This window comes from Kogia breviceps, chromosome 5, assembly GCF_026419965.1.
Source record: "Kogia breviceps isolate mKogBre1 chromosome 5, mKogBre1 haplotype 1, whole genome shotgun sequence".
NCBI lineage: Eukaryota > Metazoa > Chordata > Mammalia > Artiodactyla > Physeteridae > Kogia > Kogia breviceps.
The window spans coordinates 11214160-11231663 of record NC_081314.1 but is presented as its reverse complement, the minus strand read 5'-3'; the positions used below and the strand labels follow the sequence as shown (position 1 = coordinate 11231663).

General features: G+C 42.1%; 1 protein-coding gene across 2 annotated transcripts in view; it reads right to left on the bottom strand.

Moving 5' to 3' along the window:
• The window catches only part of SLC9A9 (solute carrier family 9 member A9), a 719922-nt gene that overhangs the window by 221824 nt on the left and 480594 nt on the right, over positions 1-17504 (bottom strand). For both annotated transcript variants that reach the window (XM_067033615.1, XM_067033614.1), the window contains one exon: positions 367-520. In XM_067033615.1, coding sequence (XP_066889716.1) covers positions 367-520 — 154 coding nt within the window. The remainder of the gene's footprint in view (positions 1-366; positions 521-17504) is intronic.

The window sequence follows — 17504 nt, the reverse complement described above, 5'->3', positions numbered from 1 at the left end:
TATAAATTCTACTGTATCATAAGTATCTTGAGGACAAGACTCATATCTTACACTCATCTCTGTAAACTCCATAGATTATCACATTAGACACAGTAAATATGATTGAATGGAAAAATTCATAAAGAAATTCATTTCTAGGGACTGTAGACTATAAACATCATCCTGAGATTTCTAGACCTCTTGGAAAAGTCAGTTCTGTTGGTGATATAGGTCATACTGTTTCACCTGTGAAGGAAGGTCAACTTGACCCCAGGAAAAGTTAGTGTACAGACATGCCATTGTACTCTTGACCAGTCAGCAACATCAGAAACGGAACAGTGCAGCCATGCCTCATAATGATTTCCTTGGTTAAGCAGTGTCACTCACCTGATCTGAAGCCAAGTCAGCATGGGGGTTGTTCCTCCTCCGAATACCCAGACTGTGAAGAACACGAGGAGCAGAGTGGTGGTAAACATCATTTGCTTGGGCTGCGATTCAGTGTTCCGAATAGCTAAGGCAAAAGCTATCGCTCCTCGCAAACCTTACAGAGGAAAACCAAAGAAGGAAAAGGAACATCTGCATGAGTGTCATTCTCATTTCATTGAATTTATCTTTACAATTTACTGACAAACACAATTATATTTTAAAATTAAACTTTTAATTTTGAGATAACTGTAGACTCACATGCAGCTGTAAGAAATAATAGGGACTTACTGTGTGCCCCTCCCCACTTTCTCCCCAGCGGTGACATCTTGTCTTGCAAAACTATCTAGTACAATATCACACCCAGGATTTTGACACTGATATAGTCAAGATTCAGTACATTCCCAACACCATAAAGATCCCTCATGTTGTCCTTTATAACCACACCTACTTCTCTCCTACAAACTCCTTAACATCTGGCAGCCAGTAATCAATCATCCATTTGTATAACTTTTCCGATTCAGGAATGTTACATAAATGGAATCGTGAAGTATGTAGCCTTTTGTAATTGGCTTTTTTTCACCCAGCGTAATTTTTGGATACTCCTCCAGGTTGCCAAATGTATTGATAGTTTGTTCCTCATCTGTTAAAGGACACCTGGGTAGTTTCCAGTTTTTGGCTATTACAAATAAGGCTGTTGTGTGAGTGAACGTAAGTTTTCAGCTCTCTTTTTTTTTTTTTTTTTTTTTTAATTTTTTGTGGTATGCGGGCCTCACTGTTGTGGCCTCTCCCGTTGCAGAGCACAGGCTCCGGACGCGCAGGCTCAGCGGCCCTGGCTCACGGGCCCAGCCGCTCCGCGGCATGTGGGATCTTCCCAGACCGGGGCACGAACCCGTGTCCCCTGCATCGGCAGGCGGATTCTCAACCACTGCGCCACCATGGAAGCCCAAGTTTTCAGCTCTCTGAGATAAATGCCCAGGGGTGCAATCACAGAGTTATATGGTATTTGCATGTTTTTTTAAATTAATTGATTTTAATTAAAAATTTTATTGAAGTAACATTATTTAAATTTATATGTACGACACTGTATATATTATAACATTACGTTTCACGTGTACATTATATTTCTTTTTTAAATTTAATTTTATTTATATTTTTATATAGCATGTTTTTAAAAGAAATTACTACCAAACTTTTCCAGAATGGCTCTAGCATTTTACATTCCCAGCAGCAATAGATAAGTCATCCAGTTTCTCCGTCTTTACCAGCCTTTAGTGTTGTCATTATTTTAAATTTTAGCCACTTTGATAGCTTATTGGGGTTATAATTTCCATTTTCCTAATGGTATTGTACATTTTTTTTTTTTTTTTTTTTTTTTGTGGTATGCGGGCCTCTCACTGTTGTGGCCTCTCCCATTGCGGAGCACAGGCTCCGGACGCGCAGGCCTAGTGGCCATGGCTCACGGGCTTAGTTGCTCCACGGCATGTGGGATCTTCCCGGACCAGGGCACGAACCCGTGTCTCCTGCATCGGCAGGCGGATTCTCAACCACTGCGCCACCAGGGAAGCCCTGTACATTTTTTAATGTGCTCATTTGTGATCTATCTACCTGCTTGGGTGAAATGGCTCTTTGTGTCTTTATCTCATTTTCTAATTGAATTGTTAGATGTTTGTTAAATTTTGAGAGTTCTTTATATATTCTAGATAATAGTCCTTTGTTGGATATATAGTTTGCAAATATTTCCTCCCACTTTGTAGCTTTTTATTGATAAAGTCTAATCTGTTGATTTTTCCTTTTATAATTCATCTATTTGGAGCCAAGTCTAAGAACTCTTTACTTAGCTCTAGGTCCCAAAGATTTTCCCTTATATTTTAAAATTTTTTCTAAAAGTTATTTAGCTTTACATTTTACCTTTAAGTCCATGCTCATCTTGAGTTAATTTTGGTATAAGGGGCGAGTTTTAGGCTGAGGATCTTTTTTTTTTTGCCTATAGATGTTTAATTGCTCTATCGAATTGCTTTTGTACCTTTGTCAAAAACCAATTGGGTGTATTTGCATGGCTCTATTCCTGGGTTCTCAATTCTGTTCCATTGATCTATGTGTCTATTCCTGTTCTGATGGTACACTGTCATGATTATTGTAGGTATATGGTAGGACGTAGTGTCGGGTAGACCTCCTGCACTATTGGTGGGAATGTAAATTGATACAACCACTATGGAAAACATTATGGAGGTTCCTTAAAAAACTAAAAATAGAACTACCATATGACCCAGCAATCCCATTCCTGGGCATATATACCCTGAGAAAAACCATAATTCAAAAAAACAGATGTATCACAATGTTCATTGCAGCACTATTTACAATAGCCAGGACATGGAAGCAACCTAAATTTCCATTGACAGATGAATGGATAAAGAAGATGTGGCACATATATACAATACTCAGCCATAAAAAGAAATGAAACTGAGTTATTTGTAGTGAGGTGGATGGATCTAGAGTCTGTCATACAGAGTGAAGTAAGTCAGAAAGAGAAAAAAAAAAACCTTATGCTAATGCATACATATGGAACTTAAAAAGAGAAATGGTACTGATGAACCTAGTGGCAGGGCAGGAATAAAGACGTAGACATAGAGAATGGACTTGAGGACACGGGGCAGGTGGGGAAGGAAGGGGGAAGCTGGGGCAAAGTGAGAGTAGCATCGACATATATACACTACCAAATGTAAAATAGTTAGCTAGTGGGAAGCAGCAGCATAGAACTGGGAGATCGGCTTGGTGCTTTCCGATGACCTAGAGGGGTGGGATAGGGAGGATGGGAGGGAGGCTCAAGAGGGAGGGGATATGGGGACATGTGTATGCATATGGCTGATTCACTGTTGTACAACAGAAAATAACACGGTACTGTGAAGCAATTATACTCCAATAAAGATCTATTAAAAAAAATCAGGGGCTTCCCTGGTGGCGCAGTGGTTGAGCGTCCGCCTGCTGATGTAGGGCACGCGGGTTCGTGCCCCGGTCCGGGAAGTATATCCCATATGCCGCGGAGCGGCTGGGCCCGTGAGCCATGGTCACTGAGCCTGCGCGTCCGGAGCCTGTGCTCCGCAACGGGAGAGGCCACAACAGTGAGAGGCCCACGTACCGCCAAAAAAAAAAAAAAAAAAAAAAATCGGGTAGAGTGATTCTTATTTTTCATTTTCAAAAGTGTTTTTAATATTCTAGATCTTTTGCCTTTCCATAAAATTTTAAAAGAATATTGTCTGTATTTACAAAACAAATCTTTCTGGGCACAAATACTTTTAGAAAATCAAGTGTGTTAGACAATAAGGAAAACCAAGCTTATGGACCATTGAAAATTAATAAACGATTAAATGACATTTAAGAATTATTCCAGCCTGAGAACATACTTTTACAAAGTTTATAATCTAAAACTGACCTATTAAAACCTGCTTTTTTGTCTATTTTTCTTCTTTAATAATAATGTTAATTGAATTTTTATGAATCCATATTAAATATATTTGCAAGAAGATGTTAAAGAAGATTAAATGCTAAAATTTCAAATCAAAATGTGATGACATTACAAAAACAGATGTAGACTTTGAAGAAAAGTAAATAAAAGCACAAGTAGTAAAATAAAGTTAAAATGGAAAATCTCTCTTGGGTAACACAAGACTTATAAGACATTTACAGGCTCTGTTATACCACGTAACAGGGCAAATAAACGTTTATAATGATAGCAAGTATAAGTCAAAGGTAGTGATTTTTGTTACTTTTATAGGAAGGTTTAAGTCACATACATAAAATTTCAATGGTCCATTTTTTATAATATTTATTGTATTAATATCATCTAGGTTTCTAATTTTCTAAATCTTTATTCATACATTAAAAGACTTTTAGAACTTGGATACAGGGTGGGATGAGAAAAACTATAACTACCTTGGTCTTTATCCTTGGCTTCGCAACAGAATATAATGCTCCTTTCTCATTTTTATGCTGAGAATATACAAGAGACAAGTGGCATAACACAAGATCCAGAGGATTAGAAGAGACTTAATATATTTTGCCTGAAACAAGGAAGCCTCAGAAAGAGAGAGGAACATGTACTCTGATTATAAAATTACCTTCAAGGAGCAAAATGTAATGAAGGAAGAAAATTATTCTAAATCTCCATGTAGACAAGGAAATGGCCTGAAGATAAGAAAGATAACATTTGAAGTAGATATTAATAAAGAAAAGTTCTTATACATCAGAAATTCTGAATACTTAGATGGCTGTACTCAAGAAGAGTACACCAGAGACGTTCATGGACTTAGACCCAGCTGGGGACAGAGAGTGGGGATATTAATAACCCTTATTACTGGAGAATATTTCAATAATGTTCTCTCCAGGAAATACAAATGGTGTCATTAGGGAATAAGAACGGAAAGAAACAGTTTTCCAACAGCCTTCTATATCTGAGGAGAATATTTATAGGTTAAGGTAAAGCTCCTAGCAGTGTTTAATCAGGACAAGATTGGAGATAGAAAGTGATCTTTTCTTTTTCTCTTTTCCTCAAGTTCACATTTCCACAAGTGTCCATAAAGAAGCAGTGCTCCAGTTAAGTGGTGTGTATTAGAAATATTAAGTGATAAGACTCTAAGTATTTGTTTTCATTATATTGAATATTTGTGTGTGTGTGTGTGCATGTTTTGGCTTTGTTTTTTCATTTTTTGTTTTGTTTTTACTTTGAATTTTGTGAGAAAGGAAAAATAGAGACTAGAATAAAAGCTAAAAACTTGGTATGTCATGTTTATTGTAAAGTTCATGTTAGTTATCAAGGGCAAGGAAGGACATAATCATTTATCTTCCTGAATATGTTTCATAATGTATTGTTATTATGTTAAACTAGCATAACTAGGCTCTTAAATCTAAATTATCTATACATGAGCAGTTCTTAGTTTAAAAATATACTCAAAAGATATATGTTATTCTGACTGCTAAAAAAATCTATATCCTATAAATAAAACTCTATATTTACAGGAGATGCAATGTAGAGATCTCTTTAAAAAAAAAGAAGAAAGAAAAATGCAGCCACTGCCTTGTACTTGTGGAATATTAAGCAACATTGATATTTAGAACCAACTTCAAGATGACTCTATAAGAGGAGCCCTTCCCCATATAATGGCAACTGCCTACATACCATTCATCCTTTATGATGCCAAAATTATTGATCACACATTTGGCACCTAGACAATTGTCAAACCAATGGCCATTCATTGCTTCATTCAGCACATATGTGTCTTAGTCTGACATAACAAAATACCATTGTCTGGGTGGCTGCAACAACAGAGAATATTTCTCACAGTTGTGGAAGCTGGGATGTCTAAGATCAGGGTGTCAGCATGGCCAGGTCTGGTGAGAGCTTTCTCTCTGGCTTGCAGAAGGCTACCTGCTTGCCATGTAAAAGCAAGCCCAGTGGTGTCTCTTCTTAATTCTATCATAGGGCACCCCACCCTCATAACCTCATCTAAACCTAATTGTCTCCCAAAGGTTCCATCTCCAAATAACATCATATTGGAAGTTAGGGCTTCAACTTATGGATTTGAAGGGGACACTATGTGAGGGGAGTCCATAGCAATATGTATTGATTATCTGTTATGTGGAGGCTCTGGGCACACTTATCCTATCTCCTTCACACCATGGATTTGGGAAACAGAGGACTTTAGGTCTGAAATAAATTACTTAGGCTACCAGCAAAATACTAGAAATTAAAGATTAGTATTGACTTAGGAGTTTCTTTTAGCAAAACACTATTTTCCAAGAACACATGCCATTTTGCTTACAAACCAGGAAATTCAGAACTCATTGTCAAAACTTGTGTTTTATTTTGTTTTACCGGTACTTTGATTCTTTGGATTTACCTTTCTTTTTCTCTTTGTTTTGGCCAACTAATGGACATAATTTTATACTTTTGGGGGTTATAGACTATATCATCTCATTTTAGATGGGTTTACTGTTCAGAGACTTGACATATTTCACATACTCAGTTGGAAAGTTAGCATCATCTTGAGGAATAAAAGAATTACCAGAAATTAAATGTGGTTTCATTTAAAATTGGCCTCTAAGGGATTCTTATGTTAATTATGTTGATGTTCTATTCATAACAATAGAAGACTATTGAACCAAGGAAAGCTTTCAGGCAAGGACCCCTGCTGCAGAAAAAGTGCAGCTTCCTGTTTATCTTTAAACAGCGAAAGTGAAACTTAATCTGTTATAAATTTGCAAATGTGCTCTGAACAGGGTGAAGGTCATATACAGCTACATTTAAATCACAAGAATACAAGTACCCCCTAAGGCATTTGCATTGAAGGTGCAAAGCAACAGTCTCTAAACCTACACATTTATTGAGCACTCACTCTGTGCTGCCTGTTACCCAAGCCACAGTGGGGGGATGCAATGGTGAGGAAGCTTGGGCTCCTCTATTCTAGGGCTGATGGGTCTACAAAAATGAGTCTCTTAACAGGTAAATTATGATAAAGTATATTAGAGGTATAAAGAGTATGCTTTGCATGTATAGTCTGATGAAGAAAAAGGTAAGATTGCTAAATTTCATGAGGGCCCAAAATCATGGTCATGGTCAACAAATGTGCAATGTTGAAGGCACTGAAATCAACGGTGGGGTGAAAGAGGCCTTTGCACATGTGGTTTTCTATACTTGAATCATTTTTCTCCCATTCAAATTTTCTCTAGTTGTTCCTTCTATAACCCTCACCCCAATTTCACCTAATTCCAACGGATCTTCAGAGCTCAGCTGAGCCTCTGATTTCTCTATGAAGCCTCCACTGAGGTCTGGGTCTGGGTTAGGCTAACTGACATTCCCAGGACAAACTGAGCTTGGCCTATCAGGTGACTTATGACATTACACTGTAATTGGCTGGCTCTTTTTTTATCCACACACGTAGAGCAATGCCAAGCACATAAAAGGTCAACGAACAGATGAATGTTCTGATTCTTCATGATTCTTGATTACAAATGGAAAAGTGATTGATACCTCTTAGTTCAATGGAATGGTTGAGTAACTGTTTCTTCAAGTTTGGCTTCTGCCCTTTTATTATTTATTGAGGCTCTTAAAGCCTCGTACTGAGAGTCAAGAGACCTGGGATCTGTTCTCAGGCCTGCCCGACAGGATGCGTGATCATTAGCCTCATCTGAATCTGTGTTGTCTCATCACTAAATGGAGGTTTTAAGACTAGCCTGTGGTCTTTAGCCAGAAGTGCACATCACAATCAACTGTGAAACTTAAAAATGTATGAGCTATTCATGCTGGTGTCCTGACTCTAGAGATTTGGATTCAGCAGAGAATGAGTTACCTGAAAGCTCAGGCTCTCCCTCTTCCCCCCTGTACCACCTTGGTCCAAGGCCCATCACCTCACACTCTGACTCTGCCCCTGACCAACACCCTGGTCTCTTGGCCTAACAGCCTCCATCCTTTCTTCCTTCCAGACTGTCAATGTCCCTCTGAACAGTTTCCTCAGAATCTAGCTTTATGAGGTGGTGATCTGACCCAGAAACCATAAGTGGCTTCCTACAGCCCACAGAAACACTTCAATCAGAATTTTGCCCCTCTTTCTGGGTCTACCTCCCCTTGTCCACTGAGAGCTTTGCATACGAATAAGGTGGTCTTCTTTCTCTCCGTAAACAATTGTTATCCTTGCCCCTATGCCAAGATCCCACTGTTAAGCCTGTGTTTCACTTCTTTCTGCCTCTGTTCCACCCCCATGAAGCTTTCCTGGAATACTCCAGTCCGCATTGCTCTCTCTTTCTTGGAAATCTGTAAAACATATTGCTCATGACACTCATATTATTAAATGATAGTCTGAGATGAATCAGTAGTTTAATATGATCTATTCTCTACTCTCAATTATTAATCTTTTAAAAGATTGGAATTACAACTTCTTTACACAACTTAGTATCTCTCATAGTATCCAAAACGGGAAACTCGGTAAACGCTTTTGAACTGAATGATTACAGTGGCTTCAGACTCTCAAGATATGAGGTGGTGACGTTCACGTGTTCCTTCATTCATTCGGGCTCTAGGGGAGAGCAGAAAACAAGAGATAGTTTCTGACTTAAAGGGGCTTCCAGATTAGTTTAAAAATGAAAAAAAAAAGTAATATGTAAGTTGTTGTGAAGAAAACAAAAGTAGGATAAGAAGACAGAGGATATATTTACGTGAAGGGTTGGAGTGTTTACGGTGGTTAGGAAAGCCACTTTGGTTAGGGGACATTTGAGCATAGACTCTAATGAGGGAGAGGCCATGTCCATGTGGGTGTCCGGAAGAAAAGTACTCCAGGCTTCTGGAAGAGTAGGTGCAAAGGCCCTGAGGCAAGGATATGCCTGATATGTTCACATAGCAGCAAAGGGGCTGGTGTGGCTAGAATGGAATCAATGGGGGGCAGGAGCGGGGGGTGAGTGGAAGGACATAATGCCAAAGAGGTAACCGAGCCAGATCATGCTGGGCTCTTGACCAGCAAGGCTTTTGAATTTTATTTAGAGATGGAAAACTTCAGGAAGGTTTTTGGCAGGGTAGTGCTAGGATCTATTCTATGATTAAAAGGATCACTCTGGGGGCTTCCCTGGTGGCGCAGTGGTTGAGAGTCCGCCTGCCGATGCAGGGGACGCGGGTTCGTGCCCCGGTCCGGGAAGATCCCACGTGCCGCGGAGCGGCTGGGCCCGTGAGCCATGGCCGCTGAGCCTGCGCGTCCGGAGCCTGTGCTCCGCAACGGGAGAGGCCACAGCAGTGAGAGGCCTGCGTACCGCAAAAAAAAAAAAAGAAAAAAAAAAAAAGAAAAAAGGAACACTCTGGCTCTGCTATGAAAAACAGATCTCCAGGCTGGAGGCAGGAGGTCAGTGAGAAGTCTGCTGCATAATCCAGGCAAGAAGTGGAAGTGGATCAGAACAGGATGGTAGCATGGTAAGTACTGGAATAATGTCAAAGGTTGACAATACTTGCTGATGGGTTGGATGAGGGGTATGAGAAGAGAGAAGTCCAAGAACTTATGGCCTGAACAACTGGAAGAACTGGGGAGGAAACTGTGGGAAGAGCATATTGGGGGAGATCAAGGGTTATATACCAGCCATTGAAATCTATGATCCCTAGGAGTCATACAAGCGCAGAGGTTGAGTGGGTGGTTGGATCCAAGGGTCTGGAGTTCAGGGGAGAGGTTAGAGTCTTTTTTACTGGAGACAGTGGGGACTTAGGAGGAAAGTTTGGAGTTTGAAAAGTGTGGGAAGATAAAGTTTATTTTAAACCATGTTTTATCTTGTTTTAAGGACTTTGTGCTGCCCCTCCCACCTCCAGCGCTCTGCCCAGTCTCCCCCGCCAGCCCCAGCCCTGGCTGTTCCTCATTCATTTCAGTCCTCAGAAAGGCTGCCCAGACCATGCCATCTAAGTGCCCTCCACCTGAACCCAGGTGTTTTTTACATGTTATTTATTACACTGATCACCATCTGAAATTATATGTTTGTTTTTTAGCCTTTAAGACCTGTGTCCCTCCACTAGAAAGTGAGCTCAGTGACAGCAAGCCCAGTGCTAGGATGGTGCCTCTCGTAGAGTAGGCACTCCTTCAGCATTGGATAAACACATGAGTGAATGGATGAGGGAAAGATCATACTTTGCCTTTGAAACACAATTGGAATCCAAAGGAAAACGAACAGTAGTTGGACAGGAATGCAGAAATGTCCCTGAGAAACTGACTCATTCTTTAAAAGAAATCTCCCTTAGATAAGTTATTTTGCTGCCTTTCTTTTCGTGTGGGATATAATCCACTGCAATACCTTTTTTCCTTTCATTTCAAGCACTGTGAGGGGCTTGATTTCAAAGATTTAACATATTCCCATCACTCTGATAAATCAAACCCTAGTTTGAGTCTACAATAGAATTATGTATTGCTTTTACCTTTGCTGCAGTCCCATGACCTGGCAAATGGTAACTACTTTCAGCAAAAATGTCAGTCTGATTTCAAAATACATTTTCCAGGATAGTACAACCTTGTTATACAGTCCCATTTTCAGTTCAATGTCGTTTTATCACATGGAAGCGAAGCCAACAGATTGTTTCAGTGAAAAAGCCTCTGCATTCAAAAATAAATTGAGTTTTTCTGGAAACTAAGTCTGTGTTAGAGAAGCAGAACTTTCTTTCCTTCATCTTTCTTCCTGAACTTGAATCATTTAAACCTAAGGTCACTGAGAAGGAACGCAACATAACTTCAATATATTTTTGCATAAAATGAAGTTTGTTTTTGGACACCATAGCCAGCCAAGAAGGGTAATTGTAAATAGGATTAGCCCTGTCACAGCTCTGAGTCAACATGCATAGATGCCTCTGTCTTTGGAAGTTTATTTTTACGTAGGGAAGGTAGATGTGGTAGGAAACTGTGGAATAATCCTTGCCACTAGCTGAAATCTTCAGTGGAGGGTTTCAAGAGAAAGGCTAAGAGAGATCAGAAGAAAGTCAACTTTCTGTGTGCAGTACCCAACTTATGGCCAGCTTGTGTTTCAAAGGTCAACTTATAAGTTTCCTATTTGACCAGTGGTTCTCAACTTGTCCCCCAGGGAATGTTTGGCAATGTCTGAGGACATTTGTGATTGTCTACCACTGGAAGGTGGGAGGTGCTAATGTTAATCTAGTGGGTATAGACCAGGGGTGCTGCTAAATATCCTACCATGTACAAGACAGACCCCACAAAAAGGAATTATCAGTCCCCAAATATCAATAGCTGCTGGTTTGAGGAACCTTAGTTTAGACACTGGATTGCTTTTTCCCATACGAGCAATGCTAAATATATTCCTACTGCAGAGGGCTATTTTGGCAAAGATGGCTATCTGTCCACCGGAACCTATTTTTATCATCCACGCTATGCTGCTATAACTGCTTAAACTACGTTTCCTAGCGTCTCTTGCAGCTAGGAATACAGCTGGTTCTCACCAGAGAAATGAGAGCAGAGGTGATACATGTCATTTCTGGGCCCAGGCTTTTAAGAAAAGCTACCTACCCCAGTCTCTCTTTCCCGTTCCACCAGCCAGTTATAAATCATGATGAATCCCTATAGCAGAAGTTCCCAGACTTCAGCTACATCAGAATTAGCTGGAGGACCTGTTCAACCTTAGGCCGTTGGGCTCCACCACCAGAGTATCTGATTTCAGTCGGTCTGTGGTGGGGCTTGAGGGTTTGCATTTCTAACAAGTTTCCAGGTGTTGCTGATACTGTTGGTCTGGGGGACCACACTTTTAGAACGCTTGACCTAGGGGATTATGACGCCACAGGATGGAAGGAGCCTGGTGATATCTGAATCACCACCTGGAGGAGAGGCATCTTCCCCACCCCCCTCATGTTAATATCAACCCTACCTGTGACTTGAATGAGAGAGGATTTACTACCGTGGTTCAACAACTGAATTTTAGGAGTCTGTGTGTTCTAGCAGCTTAGCCTATCATAAGGCTCTCTACATCTACCTACCCTACATCTCTCTCCCTTACGTGTCCCTGTAGAATCACAGAATATTTTCTTAACAGATGAGGGAATAGGGGCTGGGAAGGATGGAGTAGCCAAGGTTACATAGTAAACGGTACGGCTTGTTATTCAGTCTGTTTCATCCCCCCCCCCCCATTGAATATATAACCCGTAACAAAGATAAAAAAATCATGATTATCTTAACAATTTGAATTTTTAGGAAAGATGCCAAGAAGAAAATGTTCTTCCCCTTTCCTAGGCAGACGATCAACCCGAGGCTACATTTTGAAAAAGATGTTTTGCCTTTTGCTCTGCCTCCCCAATTCTTTCTGTGCCTTCTCTCTCTGTGTCTCTGTGTCTTTGGTCTCTCTCTCCCTTTCCGCACATTACTGCCATTATGCTGCCCTCCCCATCCCAGTCCCAGCCATCCCACTCTAAAATGATCGGGGTTTGACTCTCCAGTCAAAACCCCCACTTCCGCACGCAGCCAAAATGAGCTTCCTGCCAGGAAGAAAACAATTGGACGGAAGAAATCTGCTGGGGAAGGGTAGCACACAATTCTCCTGCAGGGCGTGCTGTTTAAAACAGTTAACATGCGCGCTTTCACGTTCACTTGTGGAATTTAAAGCAGCTCCAGGAAGGTCTACTGACATTTTTCAGGCACTGAGGGAAGTGGACGGTGAGTGGGACTGAGGATCCTGTAAAGGGAGGGCAAGGCTGTTATTCACAGGCAGAGCATCTCTGGTGCCCCCTCCTGCCCTCGGGTGCGACCACAGGTCCCTAAAAGTTCCTGGTGCTTTTAGAAGGGGGTCAGTGGGAGGCTGGGCAGTGCGGTTGAGACCCAGCCCTACTCACAGAGGTTTGGTTTGTCTGTGAAGGATCTGGTTGCCCAAACAGCACTGGAAGGTCCCCAGTACATTAGAGCAAGTGCCGATAATTCCTACATGACGTAATGGCCCTATGGAAATTTAGCACAAGGCATTTTTAAATGTTCACTGCTTCTTGCTCATTTGCACATGTAACTTACTACTAGAGTCAATCCTATTGACTTCTTCTGAACTCTATCCACAGAACCTGAGGGTAGAATTAGAGGGATTTATGCATGGCACAGACAGACTTTGTTTTTGAGCTTGGTTCGTGTGTATTGATAGTCTTCTAAGGTTATGTCTACCTAATGCCCCAAACAAGCAAGCAATTAGTAAGCAAATTCAGGCAGAAAACAGGGGAAAACAATGTGGTCCTTTTGTTTGCCTCAGCGGACAGGTTAGCTTGGTTAAAACGATCAGTCGGATATTTGTGATATCTGTGACACTCCTGAAAAACTGAAATGCACACAGAAAGTTCCCAAATTAAATAAGATTATTTATTTTTCTGTATCTAAGACCTTATCCCTGAAACGCAGGGAGAGGTGACGAGTGTTCTGGGTTGTCCCCTTTCATCACTCAGTGTCTCTCAGGGGCTAGAGTGTTCTTATTGGCTACTCTCTCTCTCTAGTGCGATCGGGAAACCTACAAGGCCTTGCCACTTTTTCACACTCAATAAATGTCTAAGTAGGCAGTGGCATTTTGTATGTGTCAACTTGTCCCAGAGGGGACTACAATATATTTTCCTCGCAAAAACTGGTATTTTGAGTTTCACTTTGAGTTTACAACGTTTCATGTCTCAGCGCCAGGAGTAGGTCACTGCTGCAACTAAAAGCAGAATATCAGCAATTGTCCTTAAATGAAGGGGACGGGGGTGGAGCCTTGGATCTTGCCTTCCACAGGTATGTCACTAGCACTTCGCACTGGCCTCAGACTAGGTCCTCAGCAGTGATCTGACGGTCCAACCTTACTTAGAATAAAACCCTTAATCTCTGATGGGAGGTTTTATTTACCGAGAGCAGTTGTGAGTTTACATGAGGCATGTCTCTGCGAAGCACTAACGGCTATCTCCTCTCTGGGCGTTCAAGAAAAGTGAGGGAAACTCCCGGTTGTCGAATGTGGCCTCAGTGGCGGTCCCCGTGCCAGGCGTTTTATACACACTTTCAACTCTGGTTTTCAACACAGATCGTCTAAGGTAAGTACCATTTTACAGCCACGGGAGCAGAGGATTAGAGAGAGTTAGCCATATAGCGCCCCATGGCCGAGCCTGCTTCAAAGCCTGAGCCCTCTGCATTTCACCAAAACAGTAGTTCCCATTTAGAAAATATATGGGGTGCCCAATAGAATCTAATATGCTGCTTAAAAATGCAAGAGCTAATAACTTTTACTGTAAATTTATTTTGGGACTAAGTGAAGAATATGCGATTTTGACCTAATCACAGGGGAACACTACGGGACTGGCTGTAGCTCAAAGCTAGTTCTCAGATGTTCTGAATTTGTCATCATCACATAAACGTTTCTCAGCATTTGAAACTATGAGGACTTAATGGGATCTGCAGTCCATACGGACCCACCGTGCTTGTCTACTCGGTCACAGCAATGCGGCGCGTGGTGATTTGTTATTCAAGAGGTCTGTTTTTCTCACTGTTTGACACACTGGTTAGAACATTTTCATGACTCGTTTCCTGCATAAGCTGGTGAACCCTGTCCCATTTGAAGACCTCAGAAGACACCTTCACCAGTCAGCTACCTGCTCACGAACGCCTGGCCCGGGCCACGGTGGGTGTCACGTGAGAGGTGGGGACTTGGTAGATGTTCATCCACTCTAATGGAGAAAATGTTCTCAGCCTATGTCCCCTTAGCTGGTTAGTGACCTTGTACTGGTAAGGGAGAGACAGTGGCCTAATTAATTGCACAAGATACGCCCCGAGCAGGAAGGAGATACACCACCACGGGAGCGGGAGAGAACACTGGACTCCAGGGCAGGGGCTGAGAAGAGGAAGGCTTGGCAAGGAATTGCTTGACGGTGTGATGGCGTCATCTGGGCTGTCGCTCTCTGGAAGGATGAACAAAGGAAGAGACAAGGAGAGAAAGAGTCCTGTGGGGCACTCCCTGGCTGTCCAGTGGTTAGGAGCTGGCGCTTTCACTGCCAAGCCCGGGTTCGATCCTTGGTCGGGCAACTAAGATCTCCGCAAGCCAAGAAAAGAAACAGTCCTGTTGCTTAGAAGACTCAGACTCTCAGACAAGCCTTGGACATACATGGAAAGAAGTCTTTTTCCTGAGCTGAAGTCAAGCCTGATTCTTGATTCAAGTCATTTGACTCATATAAAAGTCCCAGGGTGTTTAATGAGATCTTAGGTCTTTAACTGGAAATCATAAACATCCATCCAACACAAAGCAAGCAAAGATTTGAAAAGTGGTTTCATATCCGAATGCTACTGTTGAGGAAGTTTTAACAATGTTTACTGTTATGAATGCTCAGGGAAGGGTTTTTTAGCCAGAAGTGAGTAGGTGAAAAATATTTTCTTTTATTTCAAAAACAAAAGTCTTTATTTGTTGATCTCCTTCCTTAAATTTATTGTTGCTTAGCTCCCACCTGGGCAAACATGGTCTGAGAGCTGCCTTTGGGGGTCAATTCTGGATTCAGAAGTTCCCAGGCTGATAGAACAGGAATGGATAGCCCTTAAGTGAAATTTTAGTGAAATGTACAATTTTAGTTGCATAGACATTGTTGTAGGTTGTTCATTCATTTGCCTATTCATCTGTCAATTATCTGTGGAAGGTTCAAGTAGTGGGCTGGGTGCTGAGGTACAGAGTGAATGAAACAGATAAGTATTTGGCCTCACAAAGCTCCCTGTCTAGAGGGGCACACAGGCAGGCAAACCGAAAATCATGGTAGAATGTAATGGGTACTAGGAGAGGAGAAGTATTGGGTGTTATGGAAACAGAGGAGAGGGACATCAACCCAGACTTGAGGAGTTACAAGTTTTCCTACAGGAAGTGATGTCTAAGCCAAGATCTGAAGGATGAAAGGTATTAGCTGAGTAAAAGAGTGAGGGTGGGGGTGTGTGGAAAGGGGTCCAGGCAGATGGAGAGCCTGAGTGAACAGGGAAAGAGTTCTACATACTCGAGGAACTGGAGGAGATTCTGTAACTGGGTAAACATTGCTGTGCTGATCCGACGGCAAGGGGAAGGACAAGAAGTAAGACTGGCACCCAAGAGGGTCCAAAGCGAAACAGAATGAGGTGGGAGGGATGGATTGAAGAGAGAGGTTCAGAACAGAAACCACGAATTGTGATTATGTTCTGGGATGCACTTCTCAAATTTTCACATGCATGCCAATTGCCTGGGGATTTTGTTAGAAAGCAGATTCGGATTCAGCATTTCTAAAGGGATGCCAAGTGATGTCGTAGCTACCGGTCCCTGGACCACACTTCTGGGTTTGAAGGATCAACAAAGCATGGAAGTGTCCCTTTCACATGGTGGCTGGTAGTTATTGTGGGACAGTTCTGGTGGCTTCATAGTGTTCCATTAATTTGGGTGGTCATAGAGAGTCCTGTTCCTAGGCACTGCTGAAGAAATAACCTTGACTCTTCACTTTCATGAATTTCACTCATGTTTTCTTCCTGGGTATAACTGATAAATCAACTGGGAAGGCCACTTCTTGGTCAAAGTCTCAGGCTGGCTCTGATAATGGCCTGATTGATGGCTCACCAAAACGACACTGAGGAAAGGTCATCACCTACACCTGGGCAGTGGTCCTTAAGCTGTCCTTCTGTAGAACGCTGAGGTGCTGTACAGTATTTCCCAGAACTTGAATAGAAATGGCAGTGTTTTTACCATTAAGGGGGAAAAAACTGAATGCTAATGGGAACATTTTCTTAAAGTTTTACCTCCAGGCCTTTCTCTCAGTTCTTTGGTGCCGGCAGCTGTCTGAATGCTAATGAGCGTGCTGGGGACAATCAAATGAGTGACAAGCCTGGCCACGCTTGGTGCTGTTGTCTTTATGGCTATGTAAACTCATGGATGAGGTTTTATACCCCATCCATACACTGAGGTCACATTTACCTGGTTAACAACCCTTCCTAGTTTATTCAACAGGACACATCAGGGTTGCAATGTCTCTTCAAAGTGCAACAGAAATGGACAAATTGGAGAATTATGTCCTGTGACCCACCATTGGGCCCCTTGAACCTGCTCGGGTGTTTCAGGGCCTCCGTTCCGTCTGGATCAGCACAGCAGATCTGGACGGAGCCTCTGAAGCCCAGTAGGCTAAAGTCCCCAGCCACGGTGGTTTCAGGAAGGCTGCTGGGGCTCAACTGGGCTTGGTTTTTCCCCCTCCTTCAAGCAGCTCCCGGCTCTTATTTAGTTTTAAATTAAATCAAAATTGCAGCACATGGATTTGAATTAAAACAAGAGGCCCGATCTTTGTAATATGCACCACATCAATAGGAAAGCTAATTTGTGCAAAGCACATCTCCTCCTTTAATTTAAACCACAGAGCTCTGCCTCTCCGGTTTCAAGGGAGCTGAACACCGGGCAGGGCAGCTCACGCCAGGCACTAACTAGGGCTGTGCTGAGAGGGACAGGAACAGTTTCAGGGGAGCTTAGCGGTCCTCTTAAGCCCTTTGTGCTGGGTGTCACATGATACAGCAGAGCAGTTATGAACGCCTGGCCTTGAATTTAAAGAAGGTCTGAAAATGTCTCAGGGTAAACTTCCCCAACTGACTCTTAACTGCAACCTAGCTACC